The 15,213-nt window shown below is 38.4% G+C and overlaps 1 protein-coding gene across 1 annotated transcript in view; it reads left to right on the top strand.

The window, feature by feature from the left end:
- The window catches only part of tnk2b (tyrosine kinase, non-receptor, 2b), a 34,357-nt gene extending 33,469 nt beyond the window's left edge, over positions 1–888 (top strand). The window contains exon 17 of the mRNA XM_053329450.1: positions 145–888. Coding sequence (XP_053185425.1) covers positions 145–151 — 7 coding nt within the window. The 3' untranslated portion in view covers positions 152–888. The remainder of the gene's footprint in view (positions 1–144) is intronic.
- The last annotated feature ends 14,325 nt before the right edge of the window (positions 889–15,213 follow it).

The following is a 15,213-nucleotide window of genomic DNA, read 5'->3' as shown; positions in this document are numbered from 1 at the left end:
ATACCATGGAAATGCTTTTTAATACTTGAAAAATGCAGTAGGGTCCAAAAGTCTGAGATCCCTTTCCAATTCACCTGAATCTGACTTCAAAGTCTCTCTTGTTTGATTTTCTCAATCTAACTCAAAGCATCTTCATATTTGCAGACGGTGACAGAAATCTCAAGCTGCTGAGCTCTGATTGGAAATTCTTCCGCCGTAACGTCAGAGGAGGTGACTCTGCTCCTGACCCTCCTGTTTGACTCTTCAGCCACACACATCCAATCAGAAGACTGTTATTGAGTATAAGAATCAAGCACATTTTCACTCAACTTGCACAAAATACCAAACTCCAAGCTCCATTTATACTCACCATGGATACAGAAACTTAGCCTGGGGGCAAAAAAGACTTTGGTCTAAAAAGATTGTTGCACTTATTAGGAAATTGTTTACCACCATTCATCATTGTTCTAAAGGCAAAAAACGACACTGTCCTTGTGCATTCAAGACTATTTGGTCAGGTTTTTACAGTGTCACAGATTCTGTGTGCTACAATATTGTCAGATGTACTTACTGCCACAATTAGACTTTTCTTTTAGTTAAACGGGTAAAAATGAGGTTAATAGTAAAAATACACAGCTGCACTGTGTACAAAAGGTCCACACTTTGCCAAGAGGACATCATATTATGCCAAGAACTGTTAAATAATACAGTCTGACTGTAAACTGTTGTTGAAGTAGATTGTACCTCTTCGACATCCAAACAACAAAATGCAAAACTGGTATTTAATTGGCTGGTCAGGCATCATTGTAGTATCATTGTATTAAGCCTGTTTACAGCTATAAACATGAGTAGTTATAGTGAATATGAAGATTGTTGCTGCTGAAATCATGTGCAGGAAAGTGATTGTGTGTGTGTGTGTGTGTGTGTTTGTGTTAAAACGTTTAGCTCATCTCCTTAGTCATGATACATTTTTACAATTTGATATGGGCAGTCAGTCAGTATCAACACCTTACATAAGAGTCAAAGTATGACCTAAATCAATAAAATTAATGGGAAGAAAAGATTGGAAAATGTACTTACAAAACTAAATGTATGTACAGAATGTGTGGCAACAATTGTATTAAATATTGGTATCTTTTAGTTTTGAATACAAAGCTCAGAGACCAGAGAAGACTGTCTATTACTGGTCAACATGCTCACACATTACTTGAATATGTCTCCCCTTGAGTTAAACACCAGTCTGTGACTATTGCCTGATGTGGCTCAAGAAGAAAAATGGCCACCCTGTCAGTAGACAACCTCCCCAGAATTGGTCTTCAGTCTTTCCTCATTCCTTCTGTCTAAGCACTTTGCCCACACAGAACTCCTGCACATCAGCTGAAAACTCCTGCCAACTTGGTATTTTCTGCATGCACCTAGACTACATTGGCAGCTAATAAGAGCAATGTAGTGAAATTCAGCCCCAGGCACAGATCCAGTCCCATAATCATCACTTACAACCACAACTGTGATATTTTGGTCAGCAGCTTTAGGGGCAATAATTTAAAACTGGGGGAGTAGGCGTCAGCTCACTGAACTCACTGCTGGACGTGACGGTACATTTTCTGTCTGGGTTTTATCACAGTACAGCCCCTCAGCAAGGAATGGTCAATATGTAAGGTTTAAAATTCAGTCAACAGAGAGAACTTTTTTCCCCTGACTTTTGTTCAAAGAGGAAAGGACTTTGACTTCTAAAATTTCATTTTATGTGGTCAACATTATATTAAAAAATAATAGACACACATGATCCCTCCGGTGCTTCTCTCCACAGGAAACGTTTTTTGCCAACTGGTACCAATCTATTTAAATTATATTTTAAATGTGCATGTCCACATGGAGACCCCTGGCTTTGCTCCAAACCAACAACACTCTTTATATGTCCACGAACACCCCAGAGCCATTCTATTTGAGCAGAAACTTCAAATGGCCACTGAAGAAGATAATACAGTCACAATAAGCCGATATTCTGCCTGGGTTTAAAACATGTTCAAAATATATTTTATAAAAGGATGTATAGTACTGATTTTGGATGACAACCTTCAATAAAAGCTTTCTCCCGTGTGCAATAAGGCTGCTGTAGAACCTGTAAGCTCCTAGTCTGTCCATCCATCAGTGCCATCCAGTTGTGAAAATAGAGCTTTCATGTCTGTCATTAGTACGTATCCTTGTTGCACAGGAAACAACTGTCAGATATTGTTTTCAGTACAAAGTGTTTGGTGGGTCAGTTTTTCTTCTCCAAAGTAGAAAGAAGTTGTCCTATTACTATTTGTTAACCAGTGCATAAGGACAACTTGATGTGAGGGCTGCCTCCACAGTCTGTTAATGTGTTGTTTCTCTTTATACCAAGCTGCTGTAGATGTGTTAGAAGGACTGAAGTGAACCTTGTGGTGTTATGATCGACCCAAAGCAACATTCTCCTGTTGTAGTGTTGAAACTCTGATGTTAGAAAACTCTGTTCAGTTCTGTTTAGTCTTTGTTTGCCACATCAGTTTCTTCTGAAACTGTTTTTAAGTCACTTATATTGTTTTTGCTGTTTGTTTTTTTTCTCCCTTCAATCCAACTTGCCATTTCTGTCTCATTTGTATGTATTTGCTTCCCAAATGTGTTTTATTTGAAATGCCTACTTGTACAGTTGGTTCTCATTTTTTCTCCTCCTGGGTTAATGGAAATGTTCAAGAGAAGTTCATGCTGCCGAATTTATAAATGTATTTTTTATTAAAGAGTTAATTATTTTTTACCTCTCTCCCTGTTCATGAATTTTTTTCACATCACCTTCACGTTAACTTTGATCTGTTTGAGTATTGAACTGGAGATCTCTGCGTGGGATATCATGCTGCCTGGATTTAGTTTTTTAGTAAATTTGGCAAGTTCCACACAATCCTCAGATGGATAAGAGCTAATTATTAATATAACAAGTGCTTGACTAACTAGCCTTGACAAAATATTTAATTGACACTGAAGCATTAGTGTCTCCTGTAGTACAAGCACCTCTACAGGTTTAAGCTAGGAACATGTGTGTTTATTGGATGCTTAGATACTATCTATGGTTTCTCATTATATTTAAGAATATTTTTAGTTCTGGACAGTTGGTTGGGTGCAAGCACGTTAACAACATTGCCTCAGGCTCTGAGAACTTAGAAAGTCATGAAAAATGTCTATCATAAGTCATAAGAGTGCAAGGTTTATATATCGGCCAATATTAGCTTATTGCACAGTGGGACACATGCTGTCAATCACTTGCTCGGTGTCCTACGGGCATTAAGCATCAAAACAGGTTCAGCAAGGAGGATGAGAAAACTGAACTGAAAACTAAATTGAGGACTGAGAATAGGAAGATAAAAAACGTAGAAACAATCCGAAAAAATGGAAATTGCCTATTTTACACAATAATTAAGAGCATACATTATTACATGACTAGTTTTGGAAGTTTCAGCTTTCTTAATTTTAAGCTATGATTTACATTTACAGTATGATTTTTCTTGGTTTTGTATTCATGATTATGATTTAGATAACACTATAGCACAACAAATTTTGGGGTTGCAGCCAATATCGATACTGGGGAGTAAAACAATTTTGATACATCAGGTCAACAATCTTATATATTCAGAATGTATACATAAACACATATTTTGCAAATGTGGTTATCAAACACATGTGACAAAGATATGTAATGAAGGCATGATATTCTACAGTTAATACATTTCAGTGCATTGAAATAGTAAACTTGACTGGAAATTGAATTGTTATAAATTACTATAAATAAAATAAAAAAACAATATGTATGATATTAAACTTGATTGAGAAAAAGGATCACATAAATAAAATGTTGTCTATATAACTTTAAAAATAAAATAAAAATATAGATGCATATCAGACAACATTATACACCCGTACCGATATATCTGTTATAGGTCAATTATTGGTTGAGATTATTGGCTAATCAATATATCAGTCGGACTCTAGATAACATTACATTTTTTAGAATGTTTTTTTTATATTTGCATTTACATTTGTCGCCATAGTTTTTAGACCTTGTGTGTTTTTCTGTTGCTGGAAACTAATGAGAGCTGAGGGAGTGAACCACAATAGTAGAGTTTGGGGCCTGAAAAATAAAACAATGACTCTATAAAGCACAGCGAAACACTCAAGTGACACAACATAAAAGGTATTGAGTTGTGTGCGTGCAGTGGATTGTGTTACACAGTGAGTGGCTTTATAAGGAAGCCGTTATCAATGCTCTCCCTCCACCGACCCTCGTGGCTTTAGTGTGCGTGTGATGTGACAGATCAATCCCAATCAATTAGGCCTGTGTTTGTGTTTGTGATCATCGACGTTCCTACAATGCGAGGCCTTGATCGCTGTGAGAAATTAAACCTCAAGACCTTGCATGTGTCAGTGACAGTATTGATCCTCACACCACACACATCAATTGACCTTCATATTATATTTTTATATTGTTTACTGCGGCACCAAGCACTTTATGGTTCACAGTTCATGAATTGTTTGCACTGTGTTAGGACCTTAATGACCATATTGCAGACTCATTTGTTTATTGATGTGAAAAATGCTTTTGAGTCAATAAAGCATAAAACGCTGTTACCGCAGAATAGAACTGAACAACGTGGCAGACCGAATGAACAGATTATTGGAAATTTTAAAAGATGGCAGAGGCCAGGAAACCACCAGTCCTTCAGTCCCACACACATTATCTGAGACTTTTCACCTGCTACACCATTCACCATCTCTTGTCTCTATACTTTGCTGTTAGAGCTTCTGCTTACGAATGTGTGTGTTTATGTGAGTTTGTGTGTGTGTGTGTGTGTACTATTACTCAGTCCCATGGCAAATTATTAATGTGTGTTGTTTTGGGCACTAGAGCCACGGGCTTGCTGTAATCCCTGGAGAAATTATTGTGGTTTTCACCAAACAGAAGAGGGTAAATGAAGAGAAAAGAAACAAAAATAGCAGGAGAGCTGCCAAGAAAGTGTAGAGAAGCAGATAAGAGTGTACCTTGTGCTGTGTGGAAAAGAAATCCTCCAGCATATTTATTTATATATGTGTGTGAGTGTGTGTCTACTGTTTACTTTATAGAATACGATTTCGACATCTCTCTTTGCACTTTTTTTCTGTTTTTCTTTTTATATATTTTTTTAGGAAGGTATATTTTTCCCAAGGAAGACTGTCTTTTTCCTTCCTCACCATCTCCTTTGTTGTTCTGAGTTGAAACTTTAGCTCGGAGCTGAGCAAACACCATAGGCGCAAACCTTTGCTGAACAATGGATCGGCCAACTGAGGAGTGGAGAGAGAGAGAGAGATCGATGACAGGGTGACGGGGAGAATGGAGGGTACAGAGGAGAGACTTTTGAGAAGTCAAAGACACAAAGAGAAAAAAGAAAATCAGTAACTTTAAGTAGTGGAGCTCCTCTCACTGGTGACTGAAAGCACTACAGTATATGTGTCAAAGCAGGAAGTGCAAAGGGGAAAAGCCGCTGCAACGTGACTACAGTTGAGGGTGCTGACTATTAGCCTATTAACAAAAAAACAAGTTTAGATTTATATGATTATTTAAATCTCCAGACATGTTCAGGATCTACTGTTAATTAACACACACACACACACACACACACACACACAGTCCAGGTCCATACTGTGAAATTATTTGGAGTAAAGCAGCCGTGATCCTGAGCTCCATCAAAGCTGCCTAGAAAATGAAGAGTTACCTCTGTCCTCTCAGGTTTATAACTACAGTTTTTCAGTCTGGCTGCTTGAATGTCCCACAGTGTGTGCTGCAGTGACATTACTGCACTCATAGATGTACAATGACTGAAAGCAGACTCTCTAATCTTTAAAGTAGATTGTTAAAGAAAACACTCATACGTCACAACATGCAATAAAGAAATCACCTGGTGCTGCTCAACATTATTTAAAAAACAGTACAGGGACCGGCACAGGTGGAGTATACTGTAATAAAGTAAGCAATGTTTATTTGTATAGCACCTTTCACAGATACTAAAAATGTGCTTTACATAATGAAAAATGTTTTACATAATTAAAAAAGGTTATTAAAGGCAATATTAAAAATATCAGTCACAGAGACAGCACAGGGCTGACAAGTTCAAGCTTGCAACAGCAGCAACAAACAAAGACAGAGACACATAAACAAGTACAAAAATTCCAAGTCCCAGACGAGGACATAAGCAAAAAAAAAGAAAAGGCAATAAATAAAGTGCAGCCACTATTCAGATCAATCAAAGGCCTGTCTGAATAAAAACATTTCCAACTGCTTCATGAAAGTGTCACAGGTGTCTGAGGATTGCAGCGATAAGGGGAGAGCATCCTGTAACTTGGGTGCAACAGCTTGAAAAGCACAGTCACCTCGGGTGTTGTCGTGGGTTTGAGGGACAGCCAGTCATTTTCTAAGAGCCAAATTGGTATAAGGAGGAGAAGGTCAGCAATATACTGAAGTGTTTGACCATGCAAGACTCTACAGGTTAGCACCAATATTTTAAATTGGATGCAAAAATTTAATGGGGAGCATAAAAATGGCAAGATATATATGATCTGTTGTTATCTAAAAGCTGAGCAGCTGCATTGTGGACGGTTTAGAGACAGTTCAGAGAAGTTTTGATTTAAACAGGTTAACAAAAGGTGTTACAATAACCTGTACAAGAAGAAATAAAAGCATGAATAATCTCAATCTCAACCTTGGTCACCGCCGATCTTAATTTAGCAATGCTCCTCAACTGTAAAAAACACGAGTGCATAAGCTGGCTGACATGATTATTCAGAACATGGACTGGTAAAAGACAACGCCTACATTTCGAAGAAAAAAAAACAGTAAACTACTCCATATACTACTTGATGTGTGGAACACTTCGAAATACTGCCTTTCTAGAAACATTATAAGAGCTTCTGTCTTATTTGCGTTTAACTGAAGGCAGTTGTTAGCCATCCAAATCCTGATGGTTTTCAAATATTCATTTAAAAAGGATAATTAGTTACTTTCATCAGGTTTAGTAGAGCAATACAATTGAATATCATCAGCATATCAATGAATGTCCACATTAAGCAGCTGCATCACATTCTGGCTCTTTTGGCACATCCAGTTCTTCTCCTCTACTCCACTATTTTTACAAGCAGGGTCTAATTATTGCTGGACCAGCTCTCACACACACACAAGATTTTAACAACGCAAATGGGTTTCCAGCCAACTGGAGACTGCAGCAACTTAACTTCCTGTGGTTATGCAATGTCTTTCTTTAAATCCATATTTCCTTACAGCTCAGATTCCCCTCTGTCTTCCAGCAGGCTGTTTCAGAAGCTATTTACATCAAATGTGCAGTTCTAATGACTACCTACTTCAATTGGTATGCGGAGGTGTGGACCCCACTCTCACCATGAGCTAATCAGAATACTACCTACTGAATAATGCAAGCCCCCTTTTTACCTGGAGTAATGGCTGCAGCTGGACACAAAGCACAGCAGCTATACAGCGGTCTATGAACCAGAATCTGATCCTGAGTGAAGGTGAACAACCTGCTGTTGCACAGTCGAAATTTCAACAGGATGTTTCAGAGGTGTCCTCACATAGTAAAAGTAATCTTTTCAAATGTAAATGGAGATCGCTAGCTCAGTTTTAGCACAGACCTATTTCTTTAGTTGAATACCAGAAAGAAACAATATTTTAAAACTTCACCCAAAGATTGAAAAGAAAAAAGCAGGAAATCCTGTTAAGACTTTTTAGCTTCTCAACAGTGTCCTACTTTGCTTGCCATCCAGCTAAAATGCTAACTACATGAGGCACAGCAGGGGTGGGCTCATGCTAAAGCTTCCTGCATATTTGAGCTGACTTTTTGGTGTGACATACTAATAAGTTCCGCCTAAAACCACTTGCTCATGAGCTGCAAATTAAAAAAATTAATAAAACGTTAAAAAAGCCAAGAAGATAGGATTGAGTTATTTTACAGCACAGGAGGCCCTAACCATTTCCCTGATCCATCCCAATGCTCATTTTTCTTGTTTTTCATGACCCCAGCACTTTAATTATAGCTGCATTCAATTTACACGTGTCAGTTCAATGGTCCTGGTAATGTACATTTTCACTCACTGGACTTGCTTACTGAGACACTTAAATATAACAGAGCCATCACTAACGACTTCAGTGTGATATTTAACCATTCTAATTAGCAACGTGATTTGTAATTTCCAACTGTACAGTTTTGTGCTATGAGTTTATCAGGGCTCATTCACTAAAAAACTTAATTTAGCTGGCTGGGATTCATGTAGAGGATAACAGTGAGACTGTATGAAGCAATAAGGGCTGTAAATCCAAAACATTAAGCCAAAAGTGGCTAAAATGCTCTATAAAGCTGAAGGAAACTACAGAGTTGGTTATAATTCTCAATGGGTTTGTCACTATGCTATTCCTTTCACATTACTCAGAGCCTTTTGATCCATTGTTAATATAAAAATATTGATTACTGCAGCTTTAACATCCCTGCACACCTATGTTTCATCCACATGTGATTTTACTTATTCTAGTTGATTAGACCTGTTCTCAAGCCAGTGTGGCTGACTGACATCTCCTTCTTATTAGTTCAAGGAATCTAGTAGACTTACATACTTTCCAGCACAGTTTTGCCCACCTTCAACCTGAGTAAAGGACTATTCAGCAAAAATAACAAAAACACTTGAAGACAAAACATGTCCTTTCTTTCTGCAATGTTCCTCACCATCTCTCCCTTTGATATTGATCACTTTCTTTCTATATTGAACCTCCACACTGAAAATCAAATAATCCCTCTTGTCGTTGCTTAAGGTAGCTTTTTGTAAAATGTCCCCATGTGCTTGAAGGTGATTATAGAATTATCTAACCTTTTGGAACTAATGAAGTCCCATTTGATCTCTAAACAACACCTTGTGGCCTGAAGATATCTGTTTTTTTTCTTTTGCAGCACCATATGGCAATAATAGATATCTGCAGGTATATTGTTCTTTTCTGTGGATAACATGAATACATTATGCGTATTGACTTTTTAACTTACAACACCGCTGTGTGTACAGCACACTGTGATGCAGAGGACACACACACTGAGCCCACACTGAAACACAGACAGGAGTGGAGAGGATGTAGCACAAGAATAAATTAAATGCTTAATTTGTACTCACTCGATTCATTTCAGCTCAGTGTGAGAGTCTCTACTGTGTTTGCTGTCATTTATGGCAGCGCTACCTCTCCTCTGCCGTGAGGAGCGGTGAGGTGTGTGCCGCACACATACAGCGTAGCACAGGAGACGGTTACTGTTGGTGCAGTAGAAGCATCATGAGTAATAAGCCAATAAGAGTAACTTTGAAAAAAAATAAGACAATTTACACACAGGGAATGAAAAGTGAGTCTGTTATGTTAGCTTTGCTGATTTGAATGCATGGCAGGAGAGTCACCACTGACACCGGTTCATAAAACTCATTCTTTGGTAATACTTCAAATACAAAGCTTTCATCAGTGGGCCACAGGCTCAGCCACCATTGTATTACCTCATTCAGTGATAGATAGTGACTTAATAGACATTTATTTAAGTGAAAATCTTCAGAGACCTTCGAGATTGCCACTTTAACTATTTATAACTTTTGTTTCAACACAGTGCTAAATCCCCTCTGGAAATCCTTACAGTATAACCAATGATATGAATTTATACTACAATTAATCTCCCATGAGGCCTTAAAATATTACATGATGTCATCATACTTACTGAGCTGCCGTGGAGCATGTCCTATCATTGGATAAAATGAGACGTGAATATGTGAACGGTGAAATGTTTAGAGAGCTGTGCTGTTATTGGGCTTATGAATGACTGGCTGACTATTATATTGGTACATTATGTGCATGTTCCCTCCGCTGGCCTCCACTCATGGATGTAATTGGATTTCTGGAAGTGCCGATACACATGCATACCCAAATATATTGCACAGAGCAGTTGCATGTGTGAAATGCGCAACGACGGTGGCCTGGAGGTATAGGTAGACTTATACTTGTGGCAATTACTTAAGTAAGTGTGCATTCATACAAAAAGCTGGAATCAAGCTAGTCCCATCTGTTTCACATTATTGGCTTCCACTGCAAAAAAACCCCACTAGGTAACATTATATATGATTACCCATTACATGAGGCATTTTTAACTATAATAACCAGAGCCTCACTTTACGGAAAAAGTGTTAATGATAACAGTGGTGTGGTGTCAGTCATGTGTGGGAGGGGCACCAAAAAGCCATTCTGGATTTGATTAAAAAATTTAAAAAAAAAGAAGGAAAACTGACTATTCCCTGAATAACAGAAGTAATAGTGCTGCCATTTTTTGTCAAGGCAAGAAAAATATGCCATATTCAAGAAAATGAAGGGAGGTTGGAGGTTGGAGGAGGAGCAGAACACAGATAAGACAGGTGAAGATGGGCTGTTAGGAGGAGATGTTGGTGAAGGATTGGAGAAAGAGATATGAGCTTTTCTCCTTCAGGTTGGGGAACTGAAGAGAAGGTTAGGTAACTTGAGGAGAAGGAAAAGCGTGAGCAGGGCAGAATCCACTAGACATGCGGTAAACCTACATTTAACTACAGTTACATAGAGTCCTACCTACTCACAACCCTACACACATCTGATTTCTACACAATATATCTATATATTATAACAAAATGCTAATTTTCTTTTATTAATAGCAGACAGCATAGAATACATGTGACATGAACATATTCTATGAAGGGCTGACATTTATTTGCACAACCACAATTTTGTTGTTAGGAAATTACATATTTGATTAAATTTGATAGAAGTATGCTACAATGTATGACAACTAGAATTACGACCCCTTAAATCATAAATTAACTCTACACACCCAAATCAAGAATACATCAAATGTATAACATTACAGTCTTCACTACAGCTCTGATATGGTTGTTTTAAATCTTCTTTAATATGGAATTGATTAAGACAAAGACAAAAAAAGTAACGTCTTATTGCATATAAGTGGTGCAGAGGTGTAGAAGATGAATTGAAAAGATGAACAATTAAACTGAAAAAAAAACACGTAAGAGAATAATTGTGTATTTAAATATTTATTAGGAGCAGTTATATAATATAAAATAGAAGAAATCCCTGCAGTAGAGAACAAATTCCTTTGTTTAAATCAATTCAATTGTTTCCTAATTCAAAATGACTGATGAATTGTGTGTGTGTGTGTGTGTGTGTAAGACAGAGAGAGTTATATCCTCACAAGTAAATGTGAACTGATGCAGCAGTAAGGTTTGTGTGTGCGTGTGCGTGTGTGTGTGTGTGTGTGTGTGAGTGTGTGTGTACGACCTGGCCATGCTCTCATAGCTGCAGCAGGCGGGCAGGCAGCAGTTTTCCTTGGATCGATCTGCAGAGCTGCTCCACAGTGACTACTGTAAGAGTGAGTGTGTTACACACCACTGCCAAATTCTACCCACATCTGGCAAGCGGGCAGGTGCTGATGTCAAGCCCTGAAAACTGAAACATATTGCTTTCTCTCTTTCTCTGCATTAAACTTTGACAGTGTGTGTAACTACTGAGAACAGATAAAACCACAAACAGTCAATTTTGTGCATGTAACAGAAGAGTAACCATAAGAAGAAACTGCCCAAGTTCAAGAAAATCCTCTCGAAAATGATAGATTTTAAATGCTGAGATGAGGTGACATATTGGGAGCTACAGGGAGTCAAGAGTGCAGCTGCTGTCTCTGAGTTCCTCTGGAGGGAAGGGAAACTCCTCTCATCTTTGCCATTGGCCATGTCCCTCTGGGTGTGTACGTACAGTGGAGCTACTGCATGGCTCCAGCTCTCTGTGTGAGAACCAGGTGTATTACCCTGCAGCCTGCCTCTGGCCCACTGCACTAATTACTGAAACACCAGATTCAACTTTTCAGGCTGATTGCTCTCCAAATATATCCTACTGTTTTCTGTTGAAGGTGCTGCCCTCTGTAAGTTGAAATATTAAAATACTACAATTGTTAAAAAGATTAAACAAACTTGTTGTTAAAGGTACTCTGTCTGGCTTTGTTTGTGTTTGTTTCTCACCGAGATGCATTGGACCTCATACAAAAACATTTTTGTATTCTAAAGTCCCATTTATGCTCAACGTTAAATACGGATCAGGATACATACGAAGCCTTCTGTCCGTGCCCTGCGTTCAATTCTTCCGTATTTCTGCACGTTTCCATAAAGCTTACGATATGGACCAAACTGAGCAGTACCACCGGAAACCATGGGGGGGCAGTGTTGCTGTCGCTACTTGATATGTAGCTCTAGTGAGACACGAAGAAGAAATAACAATGGAGGAACTTTTTGAGGAAAGGTTGTGTTAGTTGGTTAGAAACTTTAAACATATCGTTTTTGTCTTTTATGCAAGAGGAACATTATTAATATCTCCTCCACAGTCACCATGTTTGTTTGAGTTTGTTGTTGTCATAAACTTTTGACTCTGTGCTGCCCCCTGGTGGATGTATTGGTTAACATCCATGCCAACGTAAAGGACGCATGGAAGTATGTGAGCAGTGACCGTAACATTGTTTGAAAAGGACGGATACATTTTCGTACGTATGTTGAGCATAAATGGGCCTTTAAACCTTTCTCACTTTCCTTCTGTTTGGCCTGTTTGTACGGCTGCTCTATGTCACATTCAAACCTTAATTGCACTAATTTCTAGACGCCCTTAAATTGCTATACAAAGCTACTCTTTCCTCTGCGTTTGTGGGCAAATTCCATTCATAAAAATGTCCTCCAAAAAAAGAAGATCCTCACACTGTGGAGCTTCAAGTCCTACTGACAGCATAGAAAACCACAACAAATTTGTGTTAATAGTCCGGGTGCAAATGTTAGATATGTTAGAAACGTCTATCTAAGGTGAACAGTGATGTACAATAGGAGAGCTATCAATGTGATGTGACAGCCACAGAGACAGACAAGAGAATAGTACACTGTCACTACAGGAGGTTTTCCCCTGAACAGAGATCCCCAGGCAGCTGCTGGCCTTGCAGCTACTTGAACTGTATGAGTTGCTCTGCCAAAATATGCTATATAAAAAAAATCTTTAAGAAAAAAATCCTGCTTCCTCTTAATAAACTTAGAAGCCATGATGATAGTATGATGAAAAGATGATACATTATTTAAGTTAAATAAAGCTTTTTTAAATGATGAAAGCATATGTCTCTAAAATTACTCATACATAAGAATCTGTTCACACAAATGGATTTTGCAGTATGTTGGTGTCTATATCTATGTATAATAAAAATGAACATTAGGTAAATTTACCCACTACTCAGATCGTATAACACTCCCCACTTCTCGAGCTCCACCAGAACATGCATTGCAATGATTTGTTGCTGGGCTATGAGACACCAGGGTTCTGTTGCTGCAACCAAGTTCTGCAAGATCACGTGACAGACATCACATTACAGTTACTGGATTTAATCTGAGAGACTCTCATTAAACCTGTGGTGCAATGAATAAGAAGATGAATTGGGCTAAACGAGGAGGCATCAGACTACGCTTGAGGAAACAGTGGCTCTTCTGCCCTCTGATTATGGGAAACGTCTAGTCTTTGAGGAGCAAAGTGGATGCTGCTGCGTCCTTGCCTTCACTGAGCCATGGCTCATTGATTGTGAGCAGGACACTGACATGTTAATCCATGGTTTTGGAGCTCCATTTTGTTAGGATCGAAAGGTTTGATGTTTATATTTAATATGTATGCCAGCTGTTGAACTTTTATCAGTATTGTTACATTATTTCTACCTGCCCCACAAGTTTCCACAACAGTGTATATGTCCACCTGAGGCAACTGCCGCCTCTGCTTCCAGCACTAACTTTGATGTAGTTACAAAAATTCAGTCGCATCGCATTTGAACTGCACATACCTACCAAGGAGCTAAAAACTTAACATTTTAAAAGATAACAAGAACTATAAATATGAATTACAGAACAAAGTGGCTGCAAACAACCTTGACTCAGCCTGGTCCAGCATGAAAACTACAGCAGGCCTCCGGGATCCAAAGAACAGCAGTCATGTCACTCTAGACAGTTTCAATTCAGATACTGACTTTGCTAATGCCTTTAGTCATCATTATATTCATTTTGGTACTTCAAGTGATGACATACAGGAATTGAGTCACAAACTTGAAGACAATCAACACCTTTGACATAGACCAAAAGGATGTTGAAAAGGCCTTCCTTTCAGTAGGAGTACATAAGAGAGACAACATATGTGGTCAAAATTTTCCATTACCTTTTTTGTGTCTTAACAGGCACAGCATGTACCTACAATAAGGCCTGGAAGGGTGGCTGGTAGCTAATAGGACACAGAGAGTGAGTGCAAATGGAAATCTGTCTGAGTTGGGTCCTCCACTCTCTCCCCACAAGGATGTGTGTTTTTGGCCCTACCATTTGTCACATCAGGTGTGAAAATAGGCCCATTTTAGAGTATGTATACAGTATGACTCTGTTATAGTCAGCTCCGGGACAATGAGACCAGCCACGGCCATGGATGACTTAATGAGTGGTGTGATCAGTCCTATCTTCAATTAAACATATGACACACACACACACACACACACACACACACACACACACACACACACACACACACACACACACTTTTGTTTGTTATTATGCTCTTTTAATAATCCTGATTATTGGAGCTTTGAGCACTTTATCATGTTTATGTCTATTGTCTGACTGCAAAATGTGTCTCGACATAGATAACTGTCTTCTCTTACTGCAAACTAAATCTACCTACGGGTACAAATAAAGTAACCAGAACTTGTCTGTCTGTAAATATGAAGCTACAAACAGCAGCTTGTTAGCTTCTACAAACAGCTCTTGTTTCACCTGTACAAGAATGTTTTTCCCCTCAATCATAAGTTGGGAAAAGGAGTTTATAAAGATTGCCTTCAACAATGTTCTTTAAAAACATCTTGTGATTTTGGTTTAAAGAGTGGATATTGGTACCAATTCCTCTGTGTCAATACAATATTATTATTGGTATGCATGCACATTGGTGTTGATTGCGTAAGATCACATGATCAAATTCAGATAGTTTCAAAATGTAATGTTTTTGCGTGTAGGTGACACGCCAATTGTTCCAGTGGTTTGGATTAGAAATGGTTATGGTTAGGAAAAAATCATAGATTGGGTTAA

Source organism: Scomber japonicus, chromosome 12, assembly GCF_027409825.1.
Source record: "Scomber japonicus isolate fScoJap1 chromosome 12, fScoJap1.pri, whole genome shotgun sequence".
NCBI classification, from domain to species: Eukaryota; Metazoa; Chordata; class Actinopteri; order Scombriformes; family Scombridae; genus Scomber; species Scomber japonicus.
This window is presented reverse-complemented; position numbering and strand designations above follow the sequence as displayed.